Below are 16,363 nucleotides of genomic sequence, written 5' to 3' on the forward strand. Positions count from 1 at the left end.
GAGGAATGGATAGGTGATATAAAAGATTAAATTATGGGAAATAATGAACCTGAAAAGAAGAGGGAAAAAAACTGTTAGATCACAAATATAGACTTAGGGAATTCAGTGATTCTATAAAGCACAATAATATCCCTATCATAAGAATCCCAGAAGAGCAGGAAAAAGTGACAGAAGGTTTATTTGAACAAATTATAGCTGAGAACTTCCCTAGTCTGGGGAAAGAAACAGGCATTCAAGTCCAAGAGGCACAGAAAACTCCCCTCAAAATCAACAAAAGCATGCCAACACCAAGACATATCACAGTGAAAGTTGACAAAGAGAATTCTGAAAGCTAAGGACAAAAGGTCCTTAACCTAAAAGGGCAGATACATAAGGTTTGCAGCAGACCTGTCCACAGACTTGACAGGCCAGAAAGGGAGTGACGTTACATATTAAATGTGCTAAGTGGGAAAAATAGGCAGCCAAGAATAGTTTATCCAGCAAGGTTGTTACTCAGAATAGAAGGAGAGTAAGGAGTTTCCAAGACAAGCAAAACCTAAAGGAGTTCATGACCGCTAAACCAGCCCTGCAAGAAATATTAAAGGGGACTCTTTCAGTGGGAAAGAGAGACCAAATCAACAAAGACTAGAAGGGAACAGAGACAATCTACAGGAACTATTACTTTATAGGTAATACAATGGCACTAAATTAATATATATCAACAATTACTCTAAATGTAAATAGACTAAATGCTCCAATCAAGACATAGGGTATCAGGGGCGCCTGGGTGGCGCAGTCGGTTAAGCGTCCGACTTCAGTCGATCTCGCGGTCCGTGAGTTCGAGCCCCGCGTCAGGCTCTGGGCTGATGGCTCAGAGCCTGGAGCCTGTTTCCGATTCTGTGTCTCCCTCTCTCTCTGCCCCTCCCCCGTTCATGCTCTGTCTCTCTCTGTCCCAAAAATAAATAAACGTTGAAAAAAAAATTAAAAAAAAAAGACATAGGGTATCAGAATGTATTAAAAAAACAAGCCCCGTTGATATGTTGCTTACAAAAGACTCATTTTAGACCCAAAGTCACCTCCAGATAGAAAGGGAGGGGATGGAGAACCATTTATTATGCTAGTGGACATCAAAAGAAAGCTAGAGTCGCCTACTTATATCAGACAAACTAGATTTTAAAACAAAGACTGCAAAAAGAGATTATATCACAGTAAAGGGGTCTATCCAGTAAGAAGAGCTAACAGTCATGAATATTTATGCCCCCAATTTGGAAGAAGCCAAGTATATAAATCAATTAATAAGAAACTTAAAGAAACTCATTGATAATAATGCAATAATAGTAGGGGACTTTAAAACCCCACTTATAGCAATAGATGTATCTAAGCAGAAGTTCAACAAGGAAACAATGGCTTTGAATGACACACTGGACCAGATGGACTTAGCAGATATATTTAGAGAATTTCATCCTAAAGCAGAATACACATTCTTTTTGAGTGCACACGGAACATTCTCCAAAATAGATCACATACTGGGTTACAAATCAAGTCTCAACCAGTGCATACCATGCATATTTTCAGACCACAATGCTATGAAACTTGAAGTCAACCACAAGAAAAAATTTGGAAAGACCACAAATACATGGAGGTTAAAGAACATCCTACTAAAGAATGAATGGGTTAACCAGGAAATTAAAGAAGAAATTTGAAAATACATAGAAGAAAATGAAAATGAAAATACAACATTCTAAAACCTTGGGACACAGCAAAGGTGGTCATAAGAGGGAAGTGTGCAGCAATACAGGTCTTCGTCAAGAAGCAAGAAATGTCTAAAATACACAACCTAGTCTTACATCTAAGGAACTGGAAAAAGAACAGCAAATCAAGCCTAAAACCAGCAGAAGAAGGAAATAATAAAGATTAGAGCAGAAATAAATGATATAGAAATAAAAAGAAACAGAACAGATTGAAACTAGGAGCTGATTCTTTGAAAGAATTAGTGGGGTGCCTGGGTGGCTCAGTCAGTTGAGTGTCCAGCTTCAGCTCAGGTCATGATCTCACGGTTTATGGGTTTGAGCCCTGTGTCGGGCTCTGTGCTGGCAGCTCAGAGCCTGGAGCCTGCTTCCAATTCTGTGTCTCCCTCTCTCTCTGCCCCTCCACCACTCGTGCTCTGTCTCTCTCAAAAACTAAATAAACATAAAAAAATAAAAAGAAAGAAAGAAAGAAAGAAAGAAAGAATTAGCAAAATTGGTAAACTCCTAGCCAGACTTAAGATGAAGAGAAAGGACCCAAATAAATAAAATCACAAAATTTAAGAAGAGAGATCACAATCAACACCACAGAAATACAATTAGAATATTATGAGCAATTATATATAAACAAATTGGGCAATCTGAGAAGAAGTGGATACATTCCTAGAAACATATAAACAACCAAAACCAAAACAGGAAGAAAGAGAAATTTGAACCGACCCATAATCAGCAAAGAAACTGAATCAGTAATCAAAAATCTCCCAACAAACAAGTGTCCAGGGCCAGATGACTTCCCAGGGGAATTCTATCAGACATTTAAAGAAGAATTAATACCTATTCTTCTGAAACTGTTCTAAAAAATATAAATGGAAGGAAAACTTCATTAGCTTGATTCAAAACCAGACAAGGACCAATTATAATGACAAGGACCAGACAAGGAGAATTATAGACCAATATCCCCGATGAACACGAATGCAAAAATTCTCAGCAAGATACTAGCAAATTGACTCCAACAGTACATTAAAAGAATTATTCACCATGATCAAGTGGGGTTTATTCCTGGGCTGTAGTGGTAGTTCAATATTCACAGATCAACCAATGTGACACACCACATTAGTACAAGAAAGTATAAGAACCACATTATCCCCTCAATAGATGAAGAAAAAGCTTTTGACAAAATACAGCATCTAATCTTGATAAAAACCCTCAAAAAAGTAGGAATAGATGGAACATACCTCAACATCATAAAGGCCATATATGAAAGACCCACAGCTAATATCGTCCTCAAGGGGGAAAAACTGAGAGCTTTTTCCCCAAGGTCAGGACTACAACACGGATGTCCACTGTCACCACTGTTGTTCAAGATAGTACTGGAAGTCCTAGCCTCAGCAATCAGACAACAAAAATGTTTATAGCAGCACTAGCAACAATAGCCAAATTATGGAAAGAGCCCAATGAATGAATAAAGCCCTGATGAATGAGTAAAGAAGATGTGGTGTATATATATATATATATATACACAATTGAAATATTACTTGGTGATCAAAAAGAATGAAATCTTGTCATTTGCAACGACATAGGTGGAACTAGAGTGTATTATGCTAAGTGAAATAAGTCAGTCAGAAAAAGACAAAAACCGGGTGCCTGGGTGGCTTAGTCAGTTAAGCGTCCACTTCGGCTCAGGTCATGATCTCGTGGTTCGTGAGTTCGAGTCCTGCGTCGGGCTCTGTGCTGACAGCTCAGAGCCTGGAACCTGCTTCAGATTCTGTGTCTCCCTATTTCTCTGCCCCTCCCCTGCTCATGTTGTCTCTCAAAAATAAATAAACATTAAAAAATTTTTTTAAAAAAGAAAAAGACAAAGATCATATGATTTCACTCATATGTGGAATTTAAGAAGCAAAACAGGTGAACATAGGAGAAGGGAAGGAAAAATAAAATAAGATAAAAACAGAGAGGGAGGCAGACCATGAGACTCAATTATAGAGAACAAACTGAGCATTGCTGGAGGAAAGATGTGGGGGGGGGAGTTAATGAGTGATAGATGCTAAGGAGGGCATTTGTAGTGAGCACTAGGCGGTATATGTAAGTTATGAATCCTTAAATTCTACTCCTGAGACTAGCATTATACCACATGTTAACTGACTTGAATCTAAATAAAGACTTGGAAGAAAAAAAAAATAAACATGCAAGAACTCAGTGAATATTTTCCCCAAGAACCCTTCCTGAAGAATCTAATAAAAAGCAAACTTCAGAACCAAAATAACTGGAAAGACTTGGACATGAGTGGGAGTAAGAATTAAATATATATTTACATGTAGACCTAAAACTAAAAATGATGGTTGTAATGGAATTAGTACAGCAACTTAATGGCTCTTGTTCTGAAGATGTAGGTATAGCACAACCATAAAAAATGGATTGGAGATATGGTTTTGAGGACATGACTGTTGTCTTTTACTTATGGGCCAGTCAAATGACAATTTAAAAGAAAAAACTCTTTGGAGGCATCTGGATGGCTCAGTTGGTTAAGCGCCTCACTTTATAGCTCAGGCCATGATCTCATAGTTGGTGAGTTCGAGCCCCGCATCAGGCTCTTGGCTGTCAGCACAAAGCCCACTTGGAATCTTCTGTCCCCCTCTCTCTCTGCCCCTCTCCTCCTCCCCCCTCTCTCTCTCTCTCTCCCTTTCTCTCTCTCTCAAAAATAAATAAACATTAAAAAAATACTCTTTGGTTTACAGACACCCCGGTATTGATAAAAGTAAATGTGCCTGTGTTCTTACACATGAAATTGGATGCGTAGATGGGTTAAATGAACCAATGAAAAATTTCCTTTTAATGATTCTGTGGACAGAAAACTCATTTGGTGGGAAGAGAGAAAATTAACTAAAAAAGTGGTAGAAACAGCTAAAGCTGTTATGGATGGTGAGGCCTATTGTGTGGATACAAAAAGGAAGATGGGAGTGAGAAGAAAGAGGCTGTATAAGAAATAGAATAAGGTTTGATAGAATGATAGGTATTAACTAAGAGTAAGAAGATATCCCATATCCCTTCAGATGCTATCTTGGGAGAGAGAAAAAACAGGGGGAAGAAGAGGTTTCCAGGTAATTTCAGTATTACCCATGGTAGGGAATTCTATCAGTCCAATAGGATAGACATAAAGATTTTTATTTTGAGGAATTGGTTCATGTTATTGCAGAGGCTGGCAAGTTCAAAATCTGTAGGGCAGGTCAGAAGGATGGAAACTCAGGATTTTTATGTTACAGATTCTTTTCCCAGAAACCTGTTTTTGTAGTTCCGGTCTTCAACTGATTGGCCATGGCCCACCCAGGTTGCGGGATGATCTGTTTTAAAGTCAACTGAATGAAATGTTAATCACATCTATAAAATACCTTGAGAGCAACATCTAGACTAGTATTTGACCAAATTACTGGGCACCATAGCCTAGTTTAACCATCAGAGGAGCAAATAGAGAATATCCCAAAAAAAGTAGGAGAACTACAAGTATCATATTTATATATCTAATATTGTAATTACATATAATATATAACATACAATAAAGATACCAACAGAAATATAATAATCATTAGAGCAAAAATACAAGCCTCTTGATATTAAAAGCTATGCCAAAAAGAGAAAGTGATATATTTTCTTGTTTTGCAAAAAAAAAAACAAAAAAAAAACAAAAAAAAAAACAAAAAAAACAGACATAATAGCAAAAAAAGAAAAAGAAAATGAAAAGGAGATATATAAATTTAAAAAAAAACAGGAAAAATAAATCAGAGACAAATGAAAATGATTCCCTCTAAAAGACTGAATAGGAACAGAATGAAGGTAAGGTGAATGAGATCTTTGAGGATATCTTTTTACATAGTTTTGACTTGTATTCAAAAATAAAATTAAAACAAAAAGGATGAAAAAGGAAACCCTAACATTGAATATGAACTGAAAAAAAATTAAGCTAACATATATTGAACTGATAACCACATAGGAAAAAAATTCAATTGTACCATACATCTTTTGTGGGATATATGCTAAAGACAAACACAACAACAACAAAACCATGCAAAGAGATCTCAAACTTTACTTAGATTCATTGAGTGATACTATTGAATAACTTGGAGACTATTTTGTGAGTACTGGGGGATAGAATGAGTAAGTAAATATATTTGATGGGAATTTCTCTTACCATGGTAGAGGAGATACACAGATGAGAGAAAAATGAGAGGAAAATGAGAAGAAGCCTATCATGGTGGATCTGAACTGGAGGTCTCAGTACAGACTCATGACATTTGTATGTTTCTTCTGGTTCTATGCATTGACACATCATAGAAGCAATGGCTTCCCCATATCAGTGAACACTCCTAGCACTTAAATCTTGGTTTCTGAAATACCATAATCTACTAATTCCTGATTTCAGATCTGGCTGAGGGGATATACAAGCAGATCCTGGAACATTTTGGGCTAGAAGTCAAGAAAATTTTCTAAGACTAATGGATTTGTGTAAAAGAACATAGTTGCTGGCTTAGAGGGGCTCTCTTTGGTCAAATCTGTAACAGTTTGGGCATCAAAAACAATAACAATGTTGGATTATAACATATTGAATTAAGACAATCCTTGAGGGGTGCCTGGGTGGCTCAGTCAGGTAGGCGTCCGACTTTGGCTCAGGTCATGATCTCATGGCTCCTGGCTCGAGCCCCATGTCGGGCTCTGTGCTGACAGCTCAGAGCCATTAGCCTGCTTTGGATTCTGTGTCTCCTTCTCTCTGCCCCTCCCCCACTTGCTCTCTCTTTCTCTCTTTCAAAAATAAATAAACATTGAAAAAAAAGTTTTTAATTAAAAAATACATTAAAAAGATAATCCTTGAGTCAATAGTGATACTCAAGAACATCTAGGTTGGGTAAGAGGGGATCTCCTTTATAAAAGAATGCCAGCTAATGAATGTTGAAGAAATGACAGGTTTAGAAATCACCTTTTTGCAAACACAAATTTATTTATTCAGACAAGGACCAAAATAGATGCTAAAACATGGGGTCAAGTGTTGTTTAATAAAAAGATACTCGCCTGGTCTCAAAGTATCAAACCATATGTTACTTATTTAATAGGGAACTACCCCTTACAGTGGAGAGATCTGGAAGATACCACTTTTATGATGTGATCCAACTTAGCATCACCAATGATAGGAGATCCTTTGTGTTTAACCTGGATCTGATCATGAAGAAATAATTAGAGGAGCGCCTGGGTGGCTCAATCGGTTAAGCATCCGACTTCAGCTCAGATCATGATCTCATGACTCCTGAGCTCGAGGCCTGCATCGGGGGTCTCTGCTGTCAGCACAGAACCCACTTCGGATCTTCTGTATCCTCTTCTCTCTTTCTGCCTCTCCCCCCCTCAAAAATAAATATCAAAAAATTTTTAAAGATTAAAAGAAAGAAATAATAGACAATAGACAATACTAGACAAACCAAGATTGTGAAACAAGACTGTGATACAACTGGACTGGCTTCCTTAAAAACGTTAATATCATAGAAGATCAATTGTTTGTTCATTTCTTTTAAAGAGGCAGAGAAGGGGCACCTGGGTGGCTCATTTGGTTGAGTGACCAACTCTTGATTTTGGCTCAGATCATGATCCCAGGGTTGTGAGATAAAGCCCCGCATCAGACTCCATAAGTGTGGAACCTGCTTAAGATTCTTCTCCCCCCTCCTGTCTCTCTCTCTCTCTCCCCCCACCCCAACCCCTCTCCCCCACTCACACACTCTCTCCTCTAAAATAAATAAATAAATAAAATAAAAATAAAGAAGCAGGGGGAAGTTCTAGATTAAAGAAGACTAAAGAAACATGATAATCACTGATTGGATACTAGATGTAAAGAGATAAGCAGAAGATAGATGATAGATGGTAGACAGGAGGGAAGGAAGAAAATAGATGATAGAATTATTGGATCAATTGGGAAATTTTGAACTGGATGAGGTATCAAATTTTCTTGAGCGTGATAATGGTATCAGTGTTATATAGGAGAATATCTTATTCTTAGTAGATATATACTTAAGTAGTTAGGGATAAAGTGCCATGATTAAAGCAACTTACTTTTAAAAACATATAGATAGATTGGGGCACCTGGATGGTTCAGTCATTTAGGCATCCTACTTCGGCGCAGGTCACGATCTTGTGGTTCGTGAGTTCAAGCCCCACATCGGGCTCTGTGCTGACAGCTCAGTGTCTGGAGCCTGCTTCAGATTCTGTGTCTCCCTCTCTCTCTGCCCTTCCCCTGCTCGCACTCTGTTTCTCTCTCTCTCTCAAAAATTAATAAAGATTTTAAAAATTAATAAAAATAGATAGATAATATATGGAGTGAGAAAAAGAAAACAAGGTGAAATATTAACAATTGGTGAACCTAAGTGAAGGGTAAATGGGCATTCTTTCCATTTTTCTGTGGATTTAAAATTTTTTCAAAATAAAAATATAAACATTTAGGGGGAAAATAACCACAACAACAGCAAAAAACTTGTGAAATGCATCTAAGCCAAACTTTGAGGGAAAATGATAGCTTTCATGTATCAGAAAAGAGTTTAAAAATCAATAACCTACGTACCCATCTTATAATTTGTGTATCTCAAGATGAGTTTTTTTGAAAAGCAACTCAAACTCAACAGAAGTAGAAGAATCAAGATAAAAATAGAAACTAGTGTAAAAGGTTATAAATGTATAATAAAGAAAATCAACAACACTAAAGTTGATTCTTCAAAAAGACACTAAAATTGATAAAACGCCTATCAAGATTGGTCAAGAACAAAGAGAGAAAACACTAATCACCAATACCAGGAATGAAAGAGGACTCACTACAGACCCAACAGACATTAAAAAGGTAATAAGAAAATGGTATTGACCAACTGTCTGTCAATAAAGGTGACAATTTGCATAAACTGAACAAATCCCTTGCAAAGAATTAACTAAAATGGATACAAGAAGAAATAAAAATTTGATAGTCTTATATTTATTAAAGAAATAGAATCCATTATTGGGGTGCCTGGGTAGTTCAGTCCGCAGGGCATGGAACTCTTGATCTCAGGGTCATGAGTTTGAACCCCAAGTTGGATGTACAGATTACTTAAAAATAAAATCTCTAAAAGAAAGTAATAGAATCCATTATTTATTTATTTGTTTATGTATTTATTTTTAAGTTTGTAAAGATTTAAAAATATATATTTAAAGAAAATACAAGTCCTCTTTGAAAGTAGTTAAGATCATTGATTGTGTTGACTTTGTCTCTCCTAATGAAACTTAGAAGAAGTGCATGACATCTCCCTCTACCCTCAAGTGGCCCAGTGTAGAAATCGCATTGTTCATGATCCCAGACACATTCACAGAGGACAGAACCACACAGACAGGTCCTATGCAAAATGGGAACTAGAAATACGCCAGCTCGTCATGTCTGGCTTTGTGGGTCTGATAGTTGGACCAGGCCAAGGGCTTGTTTTCCTGTGGAAGACTTTCAAATACTCAAATGTGCACAAACTCATCATCATCAACTTGAACCTTGATGAAGTATTTCCTCCCCATGACCACCTGGCTCCTGAACTCCACAGCCTTAAAAGTAGCAAACTTGTTCTTTTCCTGCTCTTCCGGTAGTGGTTTCACATGGTTGGTGATGGTCTGGGTCTCAGCCGTGGCAGACTGCATGGCTGAAGGTGCCCCCACACATCTTGCTGGCAGCTATCAGGAGATGGGCCGAGCGGAACCCAGACCTGAGGTCCCTGCTCTGTTTAAGGCAGGTGGCCTTAGAATCCATTGTTTAACACCTTTACACACATACACAAATAACTCCAGCTCAAAAGCCTTAACCAGTACATTTTTCCAAGCATTTAAAGAGAAAATAACTTGGGCGCCTGGGTGTCTCAGTCAGCTGAGCGTCCGACTTTGGCTCAGGTCATGATCTCGGGTTTCGTGAGTTCTAGCTCCGCATTGGGCTCTCTGCTGTCAGCACAGAGACCACTTCAGATCCTCTGTTTCCCTCTCTCTTCCCCTCCCCCATTGGTTCTCATTCCTCTCCTCTCTCTCTCAAAATAAAGAAACATTAAAAAAGACAGAGAAAATAACATCAATCTTAAAAAACAACAGGGGCGCCTGGGTGGCTCAGTTGGTTAAGTATCTGACTTTGGCTCAGGTCATGATCTCGCAGACTGTGAGTTCGAAAGCCCCACATCGGGCTCTGTGCTGACACTTTGGAGCCTGGAGCCTGCTTCAGATTCTGTGTATCCCTCTCTCTTTGCCCCTCCCCTGCTTGTGTTCTGTCTCCCTCTCTCAAAAATAAACATTAAAAAAATTAACAAAAAAAGCAAAAAAACAACAAAACCTTGTCTCCTAGAGCATAGAAAAAAGAGAACACTTCCCAGCTCTTTTTATGAGGCCACTATAACTTTGATACCAAAACCTGACAAGGACATTATAAGAAAGGAAAAATACAGACCAGCATCTCTCATAAACATAAAGACAAGGATCCTAAACAAAATGTTAACAAATCAGAGGTGACTGGCTGACTCAGTTGGTAGAGTATGCCACTCCTAATCTCTGGGTCGTCAGTTTAAGCCCCATGTTGGGTGGGGCTTTTAACTTTTAAAAACAGTTAGCAGGGGCGCCTGGGTGGCGCAGTCGGTTAAGCGTCCGACTTCAGCCAGGTCACGATCTCGTGGTCCGTGGGTTTGAGCCCCGCGTCGGGCTCTGGGCTGATGGCTCAGAGCCTGGAGCCTGTTTCCGATTCTGTGTCTCCCTCTCTCTCTGCCCCTCCCCCGTTCATGCTCTGTCTCTCTCTGTCCCAAAAATAAATAAACGTTGAAAAAAAAAATTAAAAAAAAAAAAAAAACAGTTAGCAAATCAAATAAAAATGATATTAAAATCATGAACAAATGGGGTTCTTCCAGGGATGCAAGGGTGGCTTAACAGTCATTGCATATCTTAAAAGACAGAAAAATTATTTGTCTTGATAACACAGAAAATACATTTGAAGAACAACCTGATAGGAAAATGGGCAGAAGATTTTAACAGAAACTTCATAAAAGAGGATGTTCAGATGACCAAGAATTACTTCCAACCCTCAGCATTAGGCATGGGTTTGTTCATTGTCTGTCTCACCCACCACAAAGGCAAGGACTTTGAACATCTGGGTTACCACTGTGACCCCAGCACAATGGCTGGCAGATAGTAGGTGCTGCTCATTCCTATTTGATGAAGCACCTTTTGGGAAGAGAAGCATTCTTGCACCCGCAAGGCCCACTGAGTTGTACTCTGTACACATCCATGTCCACAGGCATAATGGCCGGGGCTCAGGCCACCTGGGCTGGAGTTCCCACTTACCAGTTACATGATACTGGACACATAACTCAACCTCTCTGAGCCTGGCTCTTTTTTTTTTTTTTTTTTTTTTTTTAAGTATATTCTACACCCAGCGTGGGTCTCCAACTCACAACTCTGAGAGCAAGATTCCCATGCTCTACCAATTGAGCCAGCCCGGCTCCCGGAGCCTGTGAGTGGGAGCAGTTCTCACCAGTAGAGAGCTAGAGCGCAGAACGATCATGCATTTTGAACATGTTTGGCTTCGAGGAACTGAGAGGCTGCTGTCACCATCACTGCTATCACAAACCCCTAGATGTGCACATTCACACATGCAGGTGCACACTGCCCAGGCAAACAAGTTCTTTCCACAGCCACAGCCCTGAGAGAAGGAAATGCAGTAATTTCCCGGTGAGCTGGCCAGGAGTCCAGAGAACCACTAGGGCCACAGGGGCTGGGAGGGGAAGGAGCTATGAGCCTACTCCACAGTGGGGTCCCCTGCTCGGACCCTGGGTCCTACTCCTAACCCTGAGATGTCAACCCACATCCAATCCAATCTACTGTAACAGTGGTCAGACTGCTGCCATCAAGGGAGCATCTCCTATGGGCCAGGCAAGCTTCATGCCTGCCCTTAAGGGGGCAAGTGCCAGCATGAGTCTCATTTCACAGAGGCTCAAAGGCCGCAAGAGCCTGCCAGAGTTTCTGCTCACCCCTGTGCCGAGAGTGAAACCCACAGATCCTTGGATGGGTCGGAGCAGCTGGTAAGACCCAGCTCTCAGGGGCCCATCCCCGTCCCCACCTCCACAGCCCAGTGCTAGCCCAGACTCCAGTGCCCTAAAAGGTGAGTGCTCTGGACCCCACCATCCTCTTCTACGACTACTCCCTTTATCAGTAAAGCTCTGACCTTTACAGGCTGGCTAGGAGCTAGGCAGACATTGGAATCCAGGGCAGGGGGTGGAGGATTCTGAGAAGACCCCACCCTTCCAGCAGCCCAGGACAGTTTCCACCCCTGCAGAGGCCTCCTCCCTCTGTGACACCAGGCAGCTCCCTCCTGTGCAGGCCTAGTTTCTTTATAAATCAAGTGCAGCAATGAATCCCACTGGATTCTGGGAAAAGCAATGAATCTTCCCACCGAGGATCCTGTGGGAGGGCAGGTATTTCTGAGTGGCAGGTATATGTCACAAAGCCGAAAAGCCAACACTACCCTGAAGTTCATGCAGTCTCCCTAGAAGACAAGCACTTGCTCAGAGACTCAGAACACCCAGTTTGCATGCAAGCCTAACACATTGGGCCATAAGGCTGGAAGATGACAGACTAGAGAGAAAGGAACCTCACTGTCACCGTATGTCTATTTACCCATTACTCATGGTGCTGGGTCTCTACTCATGCCAACTTTAAGACCCCTCCCCCAGGGGCCCTGGCTGCAGAAATCATGGCCCCAAAGGAACAGACCTGGCACGGTAGGCTAGGAGGAGTTCGGGTCTGGGAGGCCTGCTGCTAAAAGGAGATGGCGGTAGGGAAGCTGGAGACAGCAGGGAGGAAGGAGAGTGGGCTTCAGGCAGGCAGCTCCCTTCAGAGCCTGCAGCAACATGGCCAGGAGCCCTCAAAGGGGAATCTTGGCCAGGAGGACCCCAGCCCAGCCAGGGTCTCTTGACCCCCTGTTCCACAGCAGCTGGGGCCAGCTCCAGGCTCCCTCCCACTCCTGGCTTCTTTTTTTTTTTTTTTTTCAACGTTTATTTATTTTTGGGACAGAGAGAGACAGAGCATGAACGGGGGAGGGGCAGAGAGAGAGGGAGACACAGAATCGGAAACAGGCTCCAGGCTCTGAGCCATCAGCCCAGAGCCCGACGCGGGGCTCGAACTCACGGACCGCGAGATCGTGACCTGGCTGAAGTCGGACGCCTAACCGACTGCGCCACCCAGGCGCCCCACCACTCCTGGCTTCTTAAAACAAGAACAGGAAGTTGAGAGTGCTGTTTGACAAGTACACAAAACACCGGGGAGAAACCACATCCGCCCTCCTCACCAAGGAGACTTGCAGGGAAGATCTTGGGCTCAAGAGCAGAGACCCCAACCGCAGACCCTCACACATGCACAGCAGGACATTCCACAGAGAACCACAAGACAAGAACCTCTCCAAGGGGAGACACAGTGGGCCCAAACCCCCTGAAAGAAATGTGGCAGCGGCTCTCACTCCTGGGGACCATGTCCCCAGCACTGGTCTCTGGGGCCTGAAGCCCCTGCCTGGTTTGCAACTACAGCTATGGTTCAGGTGGGCACAACACCTCTGTATGTTCTCCAGAGCATGGGGGAGGGGAGGTTCACTCCCCTCCCATCACCTGGAAGGCCCCTGGGGAGACCAAACAGCCTGTCCCCCACTTTTCACTGAGCTGCCACCTTCAGCCACTGTCATCATAGAAGGAGCCCTGAAGGAGGAGACAGAAAGCCCTGAGAAGAGCCCAGAGGACCAGGTCAGAGGACCAGAGACAGATGAACAGATGCACAGACAGACAGACAAAAGAAGGAAGGAAGGAAGGAAAAGGCAAATTAATGCAACAGAAGGATAAAGCATACAGGAAAGGTGAAGCCAGAACAAAGACAGCCCAGAACACCACCTGCCCAGCAGTGGCTGGGCCAGGACTCGGCCGTGCTCCCCCTTGTGCTGGGACTGTCCCCTCGGTTTATAATGCATTTCTGATCCTGACAGTGATCCATGAGGCAGATATTCCGGGAAGCAGACCCGGCCAGCAGGGAGGGAATGATTTCTCAGGCTTCTTTCTTACAGGCCCGGGGCCGGGGGCCAAGGGCCAGGAGGGGCGTCCTGCTATGTTCCGCTCCGGTGGGCAGTGGAAGCCTCTCATGGGCTAGGCTTCCTGGAAAAGAATAGGAAATGCAGGCCCCCTCTCCACCACCCACCTTGCCCCAGCCCCAGACATCAAACAGTCACTGGCTGGGTCCAGGCCCTGACATCAGAAGAGGAGGCTGTGGGGGACATGGTGTCAGCAAGGGCAGATTTCCTAGATCCTGGGTCAGGGTGAGAGACTGGCCCCGGGCAGCACTGAGTGCACCCTGGCAAGCCAGGACTCACCCATACTTCTGGGAGAAAACCCCAGCCTTAGACAATTGTGTGACTTCTCTGAAGGGCCAGTGCCAGTCATCAGGGTCAGCCCGGGCCAGACCAGGGACACTGTGGCAGTCCCCTCTCGGGGCTTCCCGAGGCCTGGAGCTAGAATAGACTCACACACCACCTCTGTCAATATCCCCAAGCCCCCTTCTGTCCTCTGCGCACACTTTTCTCCTGCTCTATGCAAGGGTCCTGGGGCTGCCTCCTTGCTGGACTCCAAACTCACGTGACCCCCACCACCAGTGCACACACACATGCACCTTCTCCACACTTTCACCACGGGTCACAAAGTGTCCAGGAGGAGCCAGCCACTGAGAGCCACCCAGCTCCCACCCACCTCTTACCGTCCAATCTCCGAGCAGACCTTGGAGTCAGCGGCGACTGCAGCGTGGGCAAAGGCCTGGGAGCCGCAGTGGGCATGGTGGCGAGAGAGGACCACGGCGGGCACGATGATGGCTAGGGCCAGCCCCAATCCCAGAAGGACCATGCTGACCGTGGCCCTGCGTCCCTGGGCCATGGCTCTGAGGTCCAGGGTGGAGAGAGAAGGCAGATAGACAGACAGATGGGTAGATGAATGAACAAGATGGGCAGATAGACTCACAAGTGATTGGACAGATGAACAAATAGATGGAGGCCAGAGACAGACAAACAAATGGATTGACAGTCCAGATAGCTGGACAAAAGATAGTAAGAGAAGGTTGGACAGAGACGGGATTACAGACGGTGGACAGACAGGTTTACCAACGAACAGAGGCACCCAGAGGACAGGTGGGTGTATGGACGGACAGCTGGCGATGGCAGGGCTGCTGCCCGACTCTAACGCTTGCTATGAGAGGCAGAGCTGGCCACACGCCTGAACTTCCAGTTTTCAGTCCCTGTTCTTGGCCCTGGCGGGAGGCCAGGGACCAGGGCGTTTGTGGGGAGTTTTCCTTCCAGAAAGGAGAAAGCAACCGCCGTTAACTCCCTCATTCCCGCAGCCTGCCCCCTGCAAGCCTTGATGATACCAACACCCCTCCTCCCCAGGGCTATCCCAACCCACGTGCTTGAGGACTTGGCGCCTACTGCCCACAAGACAGCTGGGGTGCAGGATGCCCAGAGCCCCCACGGCCATTCTCCAGTTCCCAGCAAAGCCAGGACAGCAGGGTTCAGGCCTGCCTGCCCAGTCCCCTCCCCTGGATCAGGCTCAGAGAGACAAGGGGGCCAGAGTGGCACCCCGACTCCTGCCTTCTTGGTGTGACCCTGCCCAGCAACAGCTTGCCCTAGTATCCTCAGAGTCAGAGGACAGTGGAGATGTTTGGGACACAGAGGTAGGGCTGAAGGGGGCCAGAGACAGAGGGAGGGAGGACCTAAGGCGATGTCACTCAGGACCCAGGTTCAAGTCCCAGCTCAGCCACAGCCTAGCCAGGGAACAAGGGTGCTAGGAAGGGGTTCAGCTTCCCAATCTGCATCAAACACCCAGGACTACAAGACATCTATGTGAAGAATGCAGACAGGGCCTGCATCCAGCCCTTGGCACCCACTACCCCTGGGGCCCGCTGTCCTAGAAATGCCACCATGGGCCTCCAGAGAGTAAGGCTGCCCTCCCATCTGCCTCTCTGCCCTTCCCTGGCAATGTGTCTGCTTCCCTGTGTCTGTGGTGACAGTGCCTCCTCTCCTGGGGACACTGGCCTAGGCCCTCCCTTGCCCAGACCTCAGGGTGTCCAACAGGGAGGCTGCTGGGGGAGAGGGGACCCTTTGAGTCCCCTCTTGACCAGGCTCACAGGGGCACAGGGTGCAGGGGCCACAGGCTGGACTCCCACTCACAAAGCCCCCATGCCCCCCCACCCCGTATGTCCTCTGTCTTCCTTCCCAGCTGAGCACTGCCTTCCCCAGGCCTCTCTACACCTCCTGGTATAGCAGAGAAACCATGCCCATTCAGCGACACAGACTGCTGGGCTCTGTCCCAAGCTTCTGGTCAGCCTGGATAGGCTCTCTAGTAGGCCCGTTCCCACAGCTGCCTTGTGGGATGGGGAGGGCTGTGAGCGCCTTTTCCTGCCCCCACTATCCCCCACAGCACAGTAACATTGCTCAACCAGGAAACAAAGTGCATTCCTGGGCCAGTGCCAGCCCACCCGCTAGGAGGCAGGGGCGGCAGAGACAGCAGGTCTGAGGCATCAGGAGTGGGACATCCCCCCTCCTCTCCCCAGCCATC

The 16,363-nt window shown here is 44.6% G+C and overlaps 1 protein-coding gene and 1 pseudogene across 3 annotated transcripts in view; both read right to left on the reverse strand.

Annotated features, from left to right (window-relative positions):
- Positions 1-14,689, reverse strand: part of GGT5 (gamma-glutamyltransferase 5) — a 29,817-nt gene extending 15,128 nt beyond the window's left edge. For all 3 annotated transcript variants that reach the window (XM_047088182.1, XM_047088181.1, XM_047088180.1), the window contains exon 1: positions 14,517-14,689. In XM_047088182.1, coding sequence (XP_046944138.1) covers positions 14,517-14,689 — 173 coding nt within the window. The remainder of the gene's footprint in view (positions 1-14,516) is intronic.
- Positions 9,129-11,029, reverse strand: LOC124518261 (cystatin-B-like; annotated as a pseudogene).
- Positions 14,690-16,363: the final 1,674 nt, after the last annotated feature.

This window comes from Lynx rufus, unplaced genomic scaffold, assembly GCF_022079265.1.
Source record: "Lynx rufus isolate CCGP_SWC_20201006 ecotype Redwood Valley unplaced genomic scaffold, mLynRuf1.p SCAF_24, whole genome shotgun sequence".
In the NCBI taxonomy this organism is placed as follows: Eukaryota; Metazoa; Chordata; class Mammalia; order Carnivora; family Felidae; genus Lynx; species Lynx rufus.